Source organism: Mytilus trossulus, chromosome 2 (genome assembly GCF_036588685.1).
Source record: "Mytilus trossulus isolate FHL-02 chromosome 2, PNRI_Mtr1.1.1.hap1, whole genome shotgun sequence".
In the NCBI taxonomy this organism is placed as follows: Eukaryota; Metazoa; Mollusca; class Bivalvia; order Mytilida; family Mytilidae; genus Mytilus; species Mytilus trossulus.
This window is the reverse complement of record NC_086374.1, coordinates 74,991,753-75,010,793: the sequence shown is the minus strand read 5'-3', so window position 1 is coordinate 75,010,793 and position 19,041 is coordinate 74,991,753. Positions and strand designations below refer to the sequence as shown.

General features: G+C 33.5%; 1 protein-coding gene across 3 annotated transcripts in view; it reads left to right on the top strand.

Annotated features, from left to right (window-relative positions):
- The window catches only part of LOC134708019 (putative uncharacterized protein DDB_G0282133), a 49,989-nt gene that overhangs the window by 18,501 nt on the left and 12,447 nt on the right, over positions 1–19,041 (top strand). For all 3 annotated transcript variants that reach the window (XM_063568258.1, XM_063568256.1, XM_063568257.1), the window contains 2 exons: positions 13,160–13,246; positions 14,035–14,139. In XM_063568258.1, the coding sequence (XP_063424328.1) occupies positions 13,160–13,246; positions 14,035–14,139 (192 nt within the window). The remainder of the gene's footprint in view (positions 1–13,159; positions 13,247–14,034; positions 14,140–19,041) is intronic.

The following is a 19,041-nucleotide window of genomic DNA, read 5'->3' as shown; positions in this document are numbered from 1 at the left end:
CTTCTAAATTGTTGATTTTATTAAAGTAACTTAAGCCTGAAATATAGCCAGATACTGTTGAGTGGGACAATTTCTTTCTAAACATATAAACAATGAATGATGTTAAGTCATCAAGCGGAATAGGCCAGACATCAGAAAAAACATGATTTTCTCTGAATTTAACAAATATGTCCATGCTATGCAAATATGCTTTCTGTGTACTGGGTGCTAATGAATTTATAAGTAAGTGATTCATTTCAGTTCTGAAATCATCGACAGGAATTCTTGTGAAATTGCTGCTGGAGAAATGTCTGCATTCGGGACCAAGTCCATAAAACGTTGTTCCTGAAATCGAGAAAGAGCATCTGCGATTGCATTATGCTCATCCTCAATATGGTGTGCCCTAAATTGTATGTTATTGTTCATAGTGAGAAAAACTAGTTGTCTTATCAATATCATAACTCTCTTTGATTTTGATGTTCTTTTGTTCACAATGCTTACTAATGCCCGATTATCTATTCTCAACAAAATCTTTTTATTTCTAAATGAAGGACCCCATATCATGAAAGACAGCACGAGGGAATAAGCTCCAAACATGTTATATCCAATAAAATGCTAGTATCAGCCCAACTACTGGGCCACTGGTATTGTACCCAGTGACCTTGAAAATAAGCTCCACAACATAATAAAACATTACCTGCACTATCAGTGAATAATTCCAGACTTTCATTAGTCGACCAAAATCTATCAGGAAAATAACACTGACCATTGAATTGATCTAGAAAATTTAACCAAACTCTAGCATCTGCTTTGACCTCTGAATTCAATCTGACAGTATAATAAGGCTTTCCATTCTTAACTGAAGCTATCAAATCGTAAAAACGACGAATGAATGCACGGGCTGATATAATAGCTTGAACAAAATGCCATTAAACCAGTAATTGATTCAAGTTCCTTCAGTGCCATTTTCTTTTTCGACAAGACCTGATCAAGCATAAATTTAAGTTTATCCAGTTTTTCAGGGGGGGATTCTAACCAACATAAGTACTGTGTCAATTTCAAGGCCTAAAATGTGATACATGTGGTAGGACCTACTGTTTTACTTTCTGCTAGTGGAACACCTAACTGCCTACATACTTCATTAAAAGTGTCCATCATAATAGTACAATTATCCGTTGAACTTTCACCAGCAAAGAAAAAGTCATCCAAATAGTGGTCTAAAGTCTCAAAGCCAGCTTTCAATGCAACTGTTTTATGCAAAAAAGTGGCAAATTTTTCAAAGAGGGCACATGATATAGAGCAGCCTTCAGGCAGACATTTATTAATATAATATTTCCCATCAAAGAAAAATCCCAGAAGGTCTAAATCAGCTGGGTGAACCAATACAGTTATAAAGGCCTGACTAATGTCCATTTTTGCGCAAACGTTATTTCCTAATTCAGAGATCATCCCAACAACTTTATCAAAAGAAGAACACTTTCACTTTACAAATTTCTGGATCAATGAAATCATTCACACTCCAGTTTGGAGGATATGACAAGTGAGTTATAAGACGCCATCCCCGTCATTTTTTGCAACTACCCCAGTAGGAGATATTCTTATCCCAGTAGGAGATATTCATATCTTTTAGTCAGTTTAATTGAAGTCTGGAGCTGGCATGTCAGTTAACTGCTAGTAGTCTGTTATTTATGTATTATTGTCATTTTGTTTATTTTCTTTGGTTACATCTTCTGACATCAGACTCGGACTTCTCTTGAACTGAATTTTAATGTGCGTATTGTTATGCTTTTACTTTTCTACACTGGTTAGAGGTATATGGGGAGGGTTGAGATCTCACAAACATGTTTAACCCCGCCGCATTTTTGCGCCTGTCCCAAGTCAGGAGCCTCTGGCCTTTGTTAGTCTTGTATTATTTAAAATTTTAGTTTCTTGTGTACAATTTGGAAATTAGTATGGCGTTCATTATCACTGAACTAGTATATATTTGTTTAGGGTCCAGCTGAAGAACGCCTCCGGGTGCGGGAATTTCTCGTTACATTGAAGACCTGTTGGTGACCTTCTGCTGTTGTATTTTTTTTTATTTTGGTCGGGTTGTTGTCTCTTTGACACATTCCCCATTTCCATTCTCAATTTTATTAAAGTTGAAATTGGTATTTTTGAAAAGGGGCCCAACATTCTACCAAGATGCACTTCTTTTTGTAATTTTAAATTCGTTTCAGTTTTGTGAACTTCTGCCGAAATGAGATTGCTTGCAAAACTCGAGATCCTTAGACCAGTATAGTTTAATCTAAACCCCTTTATGAATCCCAATAATAACATTGCTGCATCAGTTTTGTCTTCATAATTTGACAGTAATTCTCTAAAAGATATAATTTTGACTGGGGTTTTTCCTTTGTCCCATAAATGCTCCAGGAGAACGGAATCTTGTGTTATTTTGCATTTGCCTAGATGCAAAGGGTTGAAAATTTTATGCTGTTTTCTGTGGTGCTTGAGGCCGGGCTGATCTGAATCTCTGAACAATCCCAGGTGACTGAGGATTATTAGAGTTAGTCACTTTGCTATTAGTGCAATATATAACCGGATGTACTCCACTGCATTTTAAACAAGTATGCTTGTATGTGCAATATTGTTGGGTGCACGTCCCATTATAATTATATGCATAGCATTTAAGACAATTGTTTGTTTGTTTATGTGTAATATTGAACTCTGTCCCATTAATTTGACCTGCTGGTTGCATATACAATAATCATAGCTCAGTGTCGATGACAGACCCGGATCCAGCAGGCTCCTGTGATCTACGTAGTCTTACCTGTTCATCATACAATTTCCATCCTAAACCTGCATAGCGTTTAGCCCCTAACCTGACAGTTTGCATATACTTCAACAGTTCTTGGAACTGAGATGCATGTATAGAACAATAAATACTGATATATATTAAAAAGGCATCCGTCCATATACCTATTGTGTTAATTCTTGTATCCTGTTGCTTAGGTTGTAATATAATCTGTCCCTGATTAAATGTAAGTGTTTGATTCACTCCTGTTATGTTTTGTGAATTATTTAACAAACTTCCCATATCTACATATTCCACATTTATTACTTTTTGTTTGACATTTTGCGAAACGTTTCGCGCTATGTCATCTGACGCCTTAACCGTTTCAATGGGTAAGGCATAACCTGTGTTAATTAGGGTTGGTGTAATGTAGTATTACCTGGAGCAGGGTAAATTTTTTCTCCTGGCAGTGTTGCTGGGACATTATAGGACTGTGTGGTAGTACATTAGTTGCCACAGTGTTTGAGCCGAGCTATACAGGTGGTGTTCCACTTGTTATAGGTAAATTCCTGGCTAATCTATCTGCAATATCTTCCTGCTGCTGTTTTGACTTCTTTAAAGCCGCTGCTGCGCCTCCATTATTTGCCCTGCTTGTCGGCATCCTTTTTCAGCCGGACCTCCTATACATGATCTGAAACTTAAAGTGTATGTGTTATCTTCATTCAAATTAATACATGTGCGTTACCTTATATATATATATATATTATTAAAAGTGAATATCGAACAACATACGTATTTCACATATCTCTCTCCGATTGTATGCCTATAGTTTGCTCTTTCGTGTTATTCTCAGGATATATAAACTAAGAATCAAATACTACTTACTAGTATGATTGTTTTACCATTTGTGCGAATCCGGAACTTACGAGTTTACCAAAGCCGGTTCCAGTTTTTATGCCCACCGTTAACCGGAAGTTTGTCAATAGATTGTGAGTCAAAACACTCAACTTTTTGCTCATTTTTGTCCTGTATTTAGATGAACTAAGTTATCGACTGCATCAACTTATATGCTGGCAATGAGCTATTTCAAAAATTCCTCGTGAAAACATTTGGTTGATTTGGAAACCCTTTATATCACTAAAGTACGGCAATAACATATCATAGATTCCTTCACACTTTCAAATTGCATAAACAAATGTAATGTCTAACACAATCTTGGTTTTGATTTATTTTGGCTGTGACCGTTTACTTAAATTCGAAATTCATTTGCACATTAATTTTTTTTATTTTTTTTTTGTATGTTTTTAAAAGTCGCTTTTAACTAAAATTTCAAGACATCGGGATTAAATCGATATCAATCCGTCTTTATCGTATATCAATATACACTTATAGCCCTTTATCAAACCTTTTTCATGTGTTATTTCAACTTTTTTAAGAAGATTATTTTCTCGTCCAATTTCCGTCTTCTGCAACCTTGCTGTCGGATTTCGAAAAGACCAAAGCAAGGTCGCGATCAAACTAATCAACACAAATGTTAAATACCCAACAGTGAACCACCACCTACCCAAATTGAAATATTCGAGTTTGTACCCAATGGGTAACGGGCTTTAAAATTGTAGATTTTTAATCCTTTAGTCAGCTATAAAAGGCCCCGATAAGACAATGTATAACAATTCAAACGAGAAAACTGAAGGCCTTATTTATGTAAAAAATAATGAAGGAAAACAAATATGTAACACATAAACAAACGACAACCACTGAATAACAGGCTCCTGACTTGGGACAGGCACATACATTATTAATGTGGCGGGGTTAAACATGTTAGCGGGATCCCAAACCCTCCAACTAACCTGGAACAGTGGTATAACAGTACAAAATAAGAAGGAACTTAATGAGAAATCAGACCTTTCCCATGCGAAATCGAAGTCCGACATTGCGAAAACCTATTTCCTGCCTTATTTTCAGTATATCTAAATGATTTACTAGTTTATTTTAGAGAGTTCAAATTTATCTGGTTTGACTTCTAATAATTCAAATTTAGAATGAGCTGAAAGGGGCACTAGCTGTCAAACTCATGTTCACCGATTCTAATCAAATTCTCATATTTGATTTATAACAATGTAAAACATTTATCCAAACTATTAAAAGTCTAAATAAAACAATAAACAAAGCACATCCATGAAAATACGCAGCTTCGTTTCGTGTGTATTTGAGTCTAGACGCCACCTAATTATTTATCAAGTTGACCTATATAGTCATTTGATGACCATATAAGCGATGTAAACATAAATATAGATATAAATAGATTAAGCAAACACGTGCTGTTGAATTATTCTAGGTCTGTTTAATTTCATATAACAGATAAAAAATAGATATTTATGATCGTTGTTACCTGTATTAGAATGTTTATTTGTGGATCGAATCAGTCATTCAATTGATTTGTTTTACTTTCCATGTTGACATTCTCTTTCATTAAATAATTTTACACATACAATTCACGTGTTATCCATCTCAAGCTAAGGGGTTAAATTAAAGTTCACAGGAATACGGATCCAATGAGGTCAAATTATTAAAAATATATATATATATATATATTAGGTTTGTCATATATCTCGTAGCTAGAGCCCCTTTAATTAACGTTTACTTAAAAATATCTTTATAATTATATGCTGATGACATTGTACTGTTAGCGGAGACCAGTTTCGATTTACAAAATATGTTAAATTCTTTCTCAAAATACTGTAAAAAGTGGTAGCAGATTCTTACTGTGGAAAAAACGAAATGCAGATTAAAAAAAAATCAGGTAATTGAATTCCACAGAACTTGGTTTTTTATACGGATGATTGTAAAATTGAAATTGGTATATTTTTTGGCACAAATTGGTTTGTTTATGACAACACGAAAATAATTATATGAGCAAGGTATGAACGCAATATAATCTGCCTTAAAATTATGCAGACAGAACAGAGTGTCACCTCAGCTGTATTTGGCAAAACTTTTAGGAACTTTTGTCCTCAATGCTCTTCAACTTCGTACAACGATTTTTAATCGTGTATTTGACGAACGAGAAGCGTATATAAGCGTTTATCGGGCGTTCAAGTAACGTATGCTAGCGTATGTCTGGCGTCTGTCTAACGTAGATGGAATACACGCTACGAAAGAAAAACAACGTCTCTTGAACGTATTCGAAACGCGTCGCGGACGTATATGGGGCGATAATTCGTGCTTTCAGCGTGTCTGGGACGTTGAATTATAGGGTGTTTGTTATACCGGCGTCACACATCAGCGTATAGCTAAGTGGGCGTGGTAACCAATCAGGTACGCTGCCAATACTCTATTAAGTTTGGATGCATTCAACCTGCCAATCATACTATATCTTTGTTGTGTGCATAACGAGCTTTGAGCGTGTATAAGGCGAACGAGAAGTGTACCTAAGCGTTTATCGGGCGTTCAAGGAACGTATGTTGGCGTATGCCTGGCGTGTGTCAAACGTAGACAGAATGCACGCTACGACGAAAAAAAAGTCTCTTCAACGTATTTGAGACGCGTCCCGTTCGTATCTTGGACGTTCTATTATGGGTTGTTAGTTACAAACAACCCCACATACGTTTTAGTTAAAGTCGAACGATCTTGAAGCGTATACAACGTGCCCTTAACGTGTCTTAAACTTATCTGTTATTAACGCGGAGCGTATATATTACGTGCGTGTAGCGTACATATATACGCTAGACACACACTTGAGCTGAATGAAAATATTTATGCTGCATTAAAATTTCCTCGAGTTGTAGCGTTTACCAAGCGTATACCTTTGTATTTCGACGTACTTCAAACGTATGCAACTCGCGTTTAACGATTGTCAAGCGTTCCTCAGGCGTACAACTAACATATACCGACTTTGTCAATTTCTCTGTACGTTTGGTGCACGCCAGTCTATACGCTAATTTGTGACACCAGCATATAAAAGCATAAACGCATACGTTTTAGTTATATTCGAACTATCTTGAAACGATACAACGTGCCCTAAACGTGTTTAAAACTTATCGTAGCGTATGTGTTACGTGCGTGTAGCGTACAGGTATATGCTTGGCAAACGCTTGAGCTGAATAAAAATTTAGCATAAAAATTTCTTGTAGTTGTAGCGTTCACCAAGCGTATATCTTAGCATTTTGACGTTCTTCAAACGTATGCAACGCGGGTTTAACAATTGCTGAGCGTTCCTCTAGCGTGTAACTAACGTATGCGAACTTTGTCAATTTTCTCTATACGTTTGGTGACCGTCGATTTATACTCCAATGTGTGACGCCGGCATAAGATGATTCTACGTTTAAGACAAAGTCATGCTTGTCACATAAAGATGCTTCTCCAAAAGGGTTATGCTATATAATTTTAGTACATAAATTAAGTTTGAGAAATATTTTGTCAAAAATTACCATTTGTATACATTGTGCAAATTTAGATGTGGCAGTCACCCATTGCCGGTTAAGACGGGAAGATAGGACAGGGTCTTGCAAGAGACAATAGAGTATGCCATCGTTGTGACTTAACTGATATTGGTGACGAATACCACTACATTATGAAGCATTTGGAACCGATAGAACAGAATTGCTATCTAATTCCAAACACATATAAATTTTGTTTTATTCAATTCTACAAATACTGTACAATTAGAAAAACTGTTAATTTATCAAAATCGATATGCCGCTCATATTATGAACTGTCACCAGTATCAAAATAAAATTGAGAATGGAAATGGGAAATGTGTTAAAGAGACAACAACCCAACCGTGGAACAGATAACAGCCGAACAGGGTTTTCAATGTATTATTTAACGGTTTATAGTCCAGTCAAACTAAGATTTAACCTGCAACTAGTTGCAACAGAAAATGTTTTAAGTTTAATCTATAGCATTATGCCCTTAATATATACAGAAAAAAAGTCCCATAAAATCTAACTTGAGGAAATTCAAAATCAGCATTTTCAATTTCCTATGGAAATAAACATTGGAAGGGGAGATAACTCCGCAAAAATGAGTCTTTTTTGGTAAGTGTTTTGATGATTTTCTTGAAAATCTATGTAAAGTATGATACTTTGATTGGATTTATGTTGGTATTTGACTAAATTATATAATCTTCTGCTCATAATTTATACAAAACCGAAGTGTTATGGGCAGTTTATTTTTGCTTGTGCATTTTTCATTGAAGAAATTGAAAATTTAAAGCTTGTTACTATTTTGAAAAAATAGTATGAACATTTGGTATTATTTATATCTGTATATTATATTTTTCAGCATCTTTCTTGTGTAAAGAAACTTTTAACCACAAAAAGAAGAATACATGCTTATTTTTTTTTTTTTTATTAAATTTGAGATTCTTTACCTTGACATGTTTAAAAATTCAATAATCGGTCGTCAACTAATGAATTACGAAATCTAGATTATAGCTTGATAACAGATATAAAAAGAGTTGTTTGTTCTACTCTAAATACCGCTAAAAAATCAAGAATCAATACGTTCTGATGAATAGAAGCGGTAAAGTTATTATTTTGTATCAATGTTTATTGATAAATCTGCAATTTTTGCAAGAGTTATATCCCTTTTCAATGCAAATCGCCATAGGAATTTTAAATGGTGATTTTTTAAGTCTTCCTCAAGTTAGATTTTATGGGACTTTTTTCTGTGTAAATTTGGGGTACAATGCCAAAGATTAAAACTTAAATGTCCTCTGTTGCAATTGCTTTCATGTAAGGGTCAAATGTATGCTAGATTGACTGTACTACTAGTATCAAAGCACTATGATCTGTAAATCAATGCCATTTATTATATGACATAGTCATAGTTTTAGGAGACTGTTGTTATTTTATTCCAGTCAATCTAGCATAAATTTGACTCTAACCTTGAAGTAATTGCAACATAAGATTTTTAAGTTTTAATCTTTAGCATTATATCCCAAATATGTACAGAAAAAAGTCCTATAAATTTCAGTAAAACCAAAAAATCATGATTTTAAAATTCCTATGGAGATTTTCAATGATATGGGAGATAACTCTGCAAAAAAGGTAGAAATAGCAATAAAAATTGATACAAAATCATAACTTTACCGCTTCTATTCAACAGAATGTATTGATTCTTGATATTTTAGCCATCTTTTGAGAAGAAAAATAACTCTACAGGTGTTTACATATCGTTTATTAAGCTCCAAACTAGACTTCATAATTCATTTTTGACCATTTATTAGATTTTTCAGCATGTCAAGGTAAAGAATCTTAAAACTAATAAAACTAATTAATAAATATATATTCTTCAATTTGTGGTTTATAGTTTCTTTAAACAAGGTAGATGCTGCACAAATATGATTTACAGATAAAATAAAAAAATACAAAATATTCACATTATTTTTTCAAAATGGTCACAAAGCCATATGCATTTCTTTCGTGAAAGATGTGCCTAAAAATTAAAAATACCAAAAATACTTCGGTTTTGTACATTTCATAAGCAGAAGATTATATAAAATAGTCAATTGCAAACTTATAACCCCATTAAAAAATCATATTTTACATGATTTTTTTTTGAAAAATCAAGCAAAAACTGACCCAAAATAGACTCATTTTTGCGGAGTTATCTATCCCTTTCCAATGTTCATTCCATCAGAATGCAAAATTTGAATTTTCCTCAAGTCAGATTTCATGGGACTTTTTTCTGTGTATATTTGGGACTTAATGCTATAGATTAGAAGTAAAAACATTTTCTGTTGCAATTAGTTTGAGGTTCAAAAAAAGAGGGACGAAAGACACCAAAGGGACAGTCAAACTCGTAAATCTAAAACAAACTGACAACGCCATGGCTAAAAATGAAAAAGACAAACAGAAAAACAATAGTACAAATGACACAACATAGAAAACTAAAGAATAAACAACACGAACCCCACCAAAAACTAGGGGTGATCTCAGGTGCTCCGGAAGGGTAAGCAGATCCTGCTCCACATGCGGCACCCGTCGTGTTGCTTATGTGATTACAAATCCGGTAAATAGTCTAATTCGGTAGGTCAAATTCATGAAAGGGAAGGGGATTGTAGCTACGACGTAAGGAACATATCCGATATCATTTGTGAAACGGTTATTCCATAACGGTCAACCAACTCGTGATGGCGTCCGTAAAATTTACGAAGGGATGATTTCAACTTCACCATTTGGAACTCTTGGTTTAATAGCTTCCTTGTGAGCAGTAACCCTCTATCAAGAAAATCATGATAGGAAATGCAAGCACGGGAATATCGTATCAATTGGGAGATATATACCCCGTATGCAGGTGCTGCTGGAATGTTGCTACTTAGAAATGGAAAGTTCACAATTGGAAAGCTGAAATCATCTCTTTTGTCGTAAAGTTTTGTCTTCAACCGACCCTCATTGTCAATTTCTAGATGTAAGTCAAGATATGAAGCCGACTTAACTGTATCTGTAGTATCCTTTATCTCCAATTCGATGGGATAGATGCGATCCACATAGTCACCAAATTTTGAATTATTTAGTGAAAGAACGTCATCTATATAGCGAAAAGTAGAGTTAAATGATATTGCTAACTTCTTATCTTTCTTCCTAAGAAGTTCCTGCATGAAGTCAGCCTCATAATAATAAAGAAACAAGTCAGCAAGTAGAGGGGCACAGTTTGTTCCCATTGGGATGCCGACAGTCTGTTGAAAAACACGTCATCCGAACGTAACAAATATGTTGTCAATCAAGAAATCAAGCATCTTGATAATATCGGTTTCAGAGAATTTTTTGTTTGAATCAGAATGGTTCTTTACAAAGTATGATTTATCCCTCCCTAAGACAAGATACTTGTATCTACGTTGGCCATTCTTTTTTATGAAGCAAAGTAATACCAACTCTGTTAATTTGTCTTTTAGTTTGGAATGTGGAATACTTGTGTAAAGAGTAGAAAAGTCAAATGTTTTAATACTGTTACAAGATGACAGAGAGTTAGATTGTATGTACTCTAAAAGATCTTTGGAATTTTTAAGTATCCACATCTGATTCACGCCACCTCTAGAATAGGCAGTTTCACAATAACTTTGAAGCCCGTCTTTGATTGCTGATAAAATGGATGTTAATAATTTAGAAAGGGGTTTTGTGGAGCACTTGGAAGACCCAGCAATATACCGTTGTTTGTAAGGACACTTATGTAGTTTAGGTATCCAATACAGTGATGGAAGATCCAGTTCTTCATCTTTGGTTGAAATACCAAAGGAACAAAGAACAGACCTATGATTATCCAGGATTTCCTCTTTGGTAAGTGTCGTGAGGGTATATGTTGGGTTTCCAAGTGAATTGTCTATACCTAATTCGTTTATCAAGCAATTAATGTAATGACTTTTACAGATAAAAACGATGTTATTTGGGGCTTTGTCTGCGGGGACAACAACATATTCATCATGGAGGTCAGATAGGTGTTTAGCAACATTTGGATCTTTGAAGATTGACGTAGCATGGGCATTGATGGACCCATTCAGTTTCTTAATTCTGATTTGTATTAACGACCTCACTGCCTTAATCCATTCGGATAGAGTGTCTACGTCTTCCTTCTCGCGCTTAGCCCATTGCCTGGCATAATCCTCGACTGAATCCATCAAAATTTTAAAGTTGTGTTTCCAATTGATGGATTTAGGCTCACGATATTTCGGACCTTTCGATAACACGTTTCGTAGAGAAGTGTTATTAACAATGTTAAGGTCACCGGTAATAACGTGGCCAGCAGGATTATATGTGAATTGGGAACTAGCACAAGTGCAATCAGGAGGTTTAGACTTGAAGTCGTCAATATCGAGATCCTGCAAAACTCGTTTGTAATTGAAAATTTTAGTTGCAATAGGTTTGGTATAGGTATAAGAAATAATTGGTACAGACTGGTCTTTGAAATAAGGAGGTATTTTCGATTGAACTAATTTATGATGAAGGATATTGCCTAGGTTGACGCCATCGAGACATTTGTTGGCAAAGGAAAGATTTAGAAAAGATCTTTTCTCTTTTTCATCTTTTCCAATGCGAACTGGCTTGAAATTATAGCTTGTAGTTTGTATTGGTTTGAATGAGGGTTTGTTACAGTGGATTCCAAACATAAATTGAACAGAGAATGAAGTTTTGAAAGGGGTAATGAATAAAGTTTCATGCGAATGTGATGAATACCTAACGGTTTTTTTATGCATGGCAGCAAGTCATTAATAGAGACATCATGCAGAGAGGGTGATGTATAATGACGATGGCCATGACTACGTCTACGTCGAGGAGTCGAGTTGAAAATATTCATCACATTCACCGAGTTACACGAAGGACTAGATAGAATACCTATACCATCAATTTTGTCATTGCAGCCATACGGTGTTGCAGTTCCCACAATGACAGAAACAAGTTGGAATCAAACCTATACAAGTACATCCGTTGAAGGCATGAATACCACTTTGTTTGACTGGACTATTTGTATTAACATCAAAAAGTATTTTACTATATTGAGGCCCCTCATAAGGGTGTCCATTTTATCATATAATCATAACTTTTTTGCCAATATAACCACTTAGTCATTGATTATTTTTTCTAAACAAGATGATCAAATGATGATGACATATTTGTTCTTGTCATCAAATAATCACTATAAAAACTAGTAATCCCATAATCGAAAACCCCATAAGACTCTTTATTGTTAGTTTAAACATATTTATGTATAGTGGATTGGGAAACAAGTTTTTCAACTTATATCAATCCCTTTCCACTTTGCGGGTGCAAGTGCTGCCTTGTAGCGGCATTAGCTTACTCCTTTTCGAAATCTTCAATGGTGTCTTTTTCTTGCAAAAGATACGGCCATCTCTCAGTCATTTATCGTCCCCTTCCGATGGAGTATCATCGTTTTCGCAAGACCATACTCACAAATGGTGTCAAGGAAGAGCCGAAACTTTAGTCCCTGACATTTTCATCCCGGAACGGGAATCGAACCAGGAACCTTTGTGTTAGTAATCAGATGCACTAACCCCTACTCCATGACTCTCCATTATTGGTGGAGTTTTTGACTACTGATTCAACATAATGTTGATTTCGACGATGAGCTTTGGATTTATTTCACATCTGTTTCTAAGAACATAAACTTTTGATAGCATGCACAGAAAAAGGGAAAATAGTCGTGGTGGAACTTGGATAGAGTTCAAATACAAAAAATATCCAGTGAAGTATGTTGTGGATTCATTTTAATTATATATATACATTTTCGTTTTTGTGGTACATGTATATAATGACGATCGATTGTACCACACTTTTTTCGTTATGCTTATACTTTTTTTTTATTCTACGGGGTATATACATAAAGAGATTTGATAATTACACATTTTCACGTCTAAAGTAAATTGTTCTTCTTTTTCGCATTTAATAGGTAGCAACGAGACAATGACAGAAACAAGTTGGAATCAAACCTATACAAGTACATCCGTTGAAGGCATGAATACCACATGGCATATAGGTACCAACGTACAGATAAGATTACATAATTTTGTATATAATCAAATCAAAGGACCACGAAGAGCAAAATCGTTTATTACAATGATTTGTTATTATTTACACAAATAGTTTTGAAAAACAAATCAATTACAAGTGATAATTGGATCATTATATATGATCTGTTATTGTCCTTTCGTTCGCCTATAGAATACCACCTTGCTCAGTCGCTCCGTAATTCTCGTATCACACTGCTTTTAAAGTACAAGCATTATCAGCGACGTTACAATGTCTAAGGAGAAGTTATCAGCGACTTCACAATATGTGAGGAGGCGTTATCAAGGTTGCTTTTGTCAAGCGTAAAACTGTGAGGGAGTGAGAAAGGACTGCTCAGTAATACAACGATAAACAGATAATCGTGTTGTCTTCGTATAGATATAGTAAAATATCAGCCGCTCGACACAATGTGAGATTTAATAATTACACATACTAATCACTCGTCAAAAAAGGTTCATATTGTGGCTCAAGGCTGATATTTGACGATATTAATGATTAAAAAACCCGATACATTTCGAGATAATTAATTTCAATAAACAAGTTATAATAAACGAGCCATCGGCGATGTTGCTATTGCTTTTTAAATTAAATAAAGAGGGTTGGTATCAAGTGATGTCTAAGTCTTACAAGTTGTTAAACCTATTTCCTATAATATATATGGTCAATACTTTGAATTGATAGTTCATTCTAAATATTAATTGATTGATAATTTACTGTCGTTTTTTTAAAGCAATATTGTTCATTTTTTTTTACCAGAAAACACCAGTGGGAGCAATGCATCAATCCAAAATGCTTCTTCGGCTGACAGACCTTTTGTTCACGCAACAAGCTTTCCTGATATTATCCCTGATATTGATGAAGGTAAATCTAAGATTTTCTCAGCATTATTCGGGGTTGCCGATGCCAGGTATTATAAAAAAAAATACATTTAAACGGCGTTTAACATTAAATTCCTGGGATGTGTTACTTGATTTTAGTCTCCGGTGCATGATTTTTTTGTTTATTGTTTTGGGGTTTTAGCTAGCTTTCAATAACTAAGTTCTCGCAAATCGTACTCAGATTTTAATTTGACCTGTTGACACAATTTGTAATGCATTTTTGTAATTAAATGTTGACTTATTTTACTGTATATATATGTTAGCGGCAATAAGAGAAATTAGGCATTAAGCTTAAATCCTAGGCAATAAGCTAACACCTAGGCATTAAGTTATTGCCTGAAATTTTCAGGCATTAAGCTTATTTCCTGAAATCTGATGATGATTATTCATCCTATTGCCGAACATAATTTTAGGCAATAAGTAAACTCACGAATTTGAGGATATCTGGCGATTTATTTTTTATATAAAGTCGTTTCTTAATTATATTTATAATATTACATGTAGAAACACACATTCATTTGACAGATCTTCAAAAGTAAGTTTATTTAGTAATTTTAACAGAATTAACTCATTTTTTTTTTAAAGATATTGTGGTATTACAAAATATTAAAAAGATTTTTTTAAAGTGAGTGTATCTAATCAAACAAGATTTATTATAATATTTATTTTAAAATGTGTACACTTCATTAGTCGAGCTGGTTTGAACTGCCTTCAAACCCTTCCGCAACTTTTGTTAAAAAAAAATGATTCTAACACAAATTTCCATCAAGTTTTAATAGTCATTTGATGCGTTTTAATATAATCTAAAAATAAAAATAACATATTTCATTAGGGATTTTATTTCCGATCTTTTAAGGATGAAACTGGGCCCTGTAGTTTTGCATCGCCGGTAAAATTAGATTTTTTTCTTATGCTCATCTTCAAACATATGTTAATTGCAGTAATAAAATAAAATATTTGAAGTACTCAGTATTTAAATGAAACATTGTGAAAGATGAACCATTATACATTTTATTTAAACTATTTACAACTCGTTTGTTCAATTCTAATATAAAACCAAAAAAAAAGTTATATTTTTTGACTTATGTTTTGATTCAAAAAGTTTAAATGTTCAATTATAATATCAAACTTATTTATCACCCTCAGATTTGAAACAAATGTTTATTTTATTTTTTTAAATTCATCTTTTTTTTTAATCTAAGTTGTTAAATTTGATACAATATTTCATTTTTCTCATTTGCTTTTTTCTTTTACGCCAATATTAAGAACAGCGGTTAGGACATCCTAGCTAAGATGATCCTAAGTTAGCCTTGATGTCCATGCTGAGACATGTCGGTCCTAATTTTATCATAATTTCTGTCCTCAGAATATCTAATAGGACCGATCTTAGAACATGCAGTCTTGATAAACAGGCCCCAATTGTCATAATGTTATTATGTACCACAAATATTTTTATTTAAATGAATAAATGTCATTTATTTACTCGCATGTATATTTTAGGCATTAAGCTTAATGCCTGCACACATATTTCAGGATTTAAGCTTAAATCCTAGGATTTAAGACTAATGACTAACATCATTTAGGCAATAGACTTACTGCCTAGGCGTTAGCTTATTGCCTAGGATTTAAGCTTAATGCCTAATTTCACTTATTGCCGCTAACATATATATCGCGTCACTATTTTTTTTAATATGTACCACCTGTGTAGGTGTTTAGTTTGACGAAAAAAAAAAAATTCTGTACTCTGAACAGCATATTTATTAATTCTATAAAAAATGTTTACTTCAGAATGCCTTGGAACAAAATCATTGTTTTCAAATTAATTCATTACTACCTGTAACATCCATGTTGTACAGTCAAATACACTTAATATAACAGTATTCACGCCTGATAAACCATCAAATTTCAACAAAATGGTTAAGCGAGAAAAATTTAACTGGAACTTCCTGTTGAGCTTTTCTGTACAAAATATCAAAACTATAGATTCGACTTTTCATCAATCTATTGTCCATCTGTAAATATTTTGTTAAATAGGAGAGTTTTTGGCAAAATGACAATGATCTCATCAATACGTATTGTATGTATCAGTATATACGTGTCCTTCTTCGTCCCTATAAACGTAAAAAAACAGTTTTATTTCTGGTTATTTACGTTAGGTTGAGATTGTCTGTTATAGGTTGTGATATTCTGAAACAATGTTGAGATTTTCTATCAAATAAAACTTCCAACTAGCTGATTGTCTATTGGAACAACAGTCAAAATTCGTATTCTTAAATCTTCTGTATGGTGGTTGTCATTATAGCTTGTTTTGACAATAGGTTTTTATGATCGAGTCTGTCGGTCTATGAATACAAATACTCAAGATTTCGTGAATATTATCTAGTGTAAAATAACATTCCTTATAGATATAAGATGTGATATGAGTGTCAATGAGACAACTCTCCATCCAAGTCACAATTTATAAAGAAAAACCATTATAGCTCAGAGTACGGTCTGGTCGCTTGTTATATATTAATTTCATTAATTAATATTCATTAAAATATTTTTTAAGAACACATATAAAGGATTTGAAAATGTTTTGTCGTGGGAAATATATATATGTATCAATAACAAATCAAGAATACCGAAAATTTGTGTAAACGCATAAGGAAGAATATCTCAAGAACTTTTTGCAACAAAATGCAAACTCAAATCCAATCTATTAGAAATACGAATTATTACAGAAGAGTGAACACCACAGACTTACACTGCACTATCATTAAAACACTAGTAGTAGAATAGAACTATATAAATGAATGAAAATATTAACTGTTATAAAAATAATGATATAATAATTTTAATATATAACAACAAAACAGAGTATACTGGCAATAAATCAGTATACTAGTATCACTACAATATAATAGTTATGACGGTGAGGTTGAATACCCTGACAACTATTCATAATCCACACAGGAACTTGTCTTAGGGGAAAATATATGTCTATGTACCTTAATCTATTATCTTGCTGATATAGAGATGTGATTTTTTTCCCCGTGAGACAAGTGCCTATGACCATCCACCAGAATTCGCGGTCATCCGATGTTCATTACTTCAGTACTTTGATTAAAGTCTAGTGCTGTGAAGCTGAAGATGTCATGTTAAGCGCTGGAGGAATAGTCTAGTACTCAAGATTTAAGGTCTAGCGCTGTTTGACAGGCATTGCATCACATCCGTACAGACATTAGGTCCAGAAATTAGTGAAGGGTATTTTTAGCACTTTGTATACGCTCAAACTATCAAATATATTTTATAGAAAAATTGTTAGGATAAATGTACATGATTATTATTTGACATCTAGTCTAGATGATCTAGATAAAAACGATGTCCCTCAATTTGTACTTTAACTCTAGAACAAAAGACTTCACATCTCGTTTTCTTGGCTTTGAAAACCACAACTCTTGATTATTTGTATTTATGTATTTATGGACCTACATGACTCGATTATAAAAAAAATCTAATGTAAAAACAAATACAACCTGTAATGACTAGCACTATACAGAGGTTTAGCATACCACATTTTCTTGTCTATATTTGAATGAGTAAGTGAATCAATAAGAAAGTCAATTTCAGTGCCCTCGTAAATTGGTAGTTTTTACATTTGTTCATTGTAATTGTAAGTAGTTATCACCGGCCCAGTAGTCAGCACTTTTTGTGCTGACATGAATTATCATTGATATGGTTATATTTATATAAATGTTTACAGAATTTTTTAAATACTAAGGCTTTTCTACCTCAGGCATAGATTATCTTAGCTGGATTTGGCATAACTTTTCGGAATTTTGGTCCTCAATGCTCTTCAACTTCGTACTTAATTTGGCCTTTTTATCTTTTTTTTTTATACGAGCTTCACTGATGAGTCTTTTGTAGACGAAACGCGCGTCTTGCGTATATACAATATTGAGTCCTGGTATCTATGATGAGTTTATTAATTATAATCAGCATGTCATAAAATGCTATAGCATCAACATCATATAAAATATAGTACGCGACAAAATATAAATAGATACAGAGAAAAACAATTGTATAAAACACAATAATAAATTATACCTTATACCTTATAGCTGTTACCGTAGTTTCTAGTTATAATTGAACACACAACAAATCATTAACACCAAAGTTCTGAACCTGTTTGAACAAGTAATACATTTGCTTTTACATATTTTGCAAAGAACAAAACTAATTTGGCAAAATGTTTAGACACATATATATATATAGACTGAATAGATCATTACAAACAGATAATCATTTTACATATTTTTCAATTTGCCTCATGGGCATAGTCTTTCACTACGAGGTACGTTGTTATAATTATCTTCCATTTGCAATGTTGAGTGTTAGTGAACCACATCAAAGATGTATTATACTTATCATTCTAATAACGTGCACTACTCACTGAAATGTTCTGTTTGTTAAGGAATTAATACTTTAGTACTACAAAACTCAACTTTCAAAATTCAAGACTGAGTAACTTGAAACCCACAAAAACCCCGGATGATTTCATGTTGTTCCGAAGGATTGGTAGATCCGGCTCCACGTGTGGCAGTCGTCGTGTTACTCCATTAATTCATTACGTTGATAATACGGCATCACTCAATATCAAATTGGTAATACTGACCCTTATGTAACACTAAACCAATTTCACCAATTTCGTAAACCGTTTGTCATGCTAATTGCCTAAATTGAAACTTGTATACACGCAAGACATTTAGCGGCTAAGCTTTTCCAAATGCAAGTATAATCATACTTTTTCTTTTTCTTATATTTTTTTTTTTAATTATTCATGGATTAACAGACATTTACATTAATTATCTATTGTGGCTCATAATAAAGCAAGCAGGAGAAA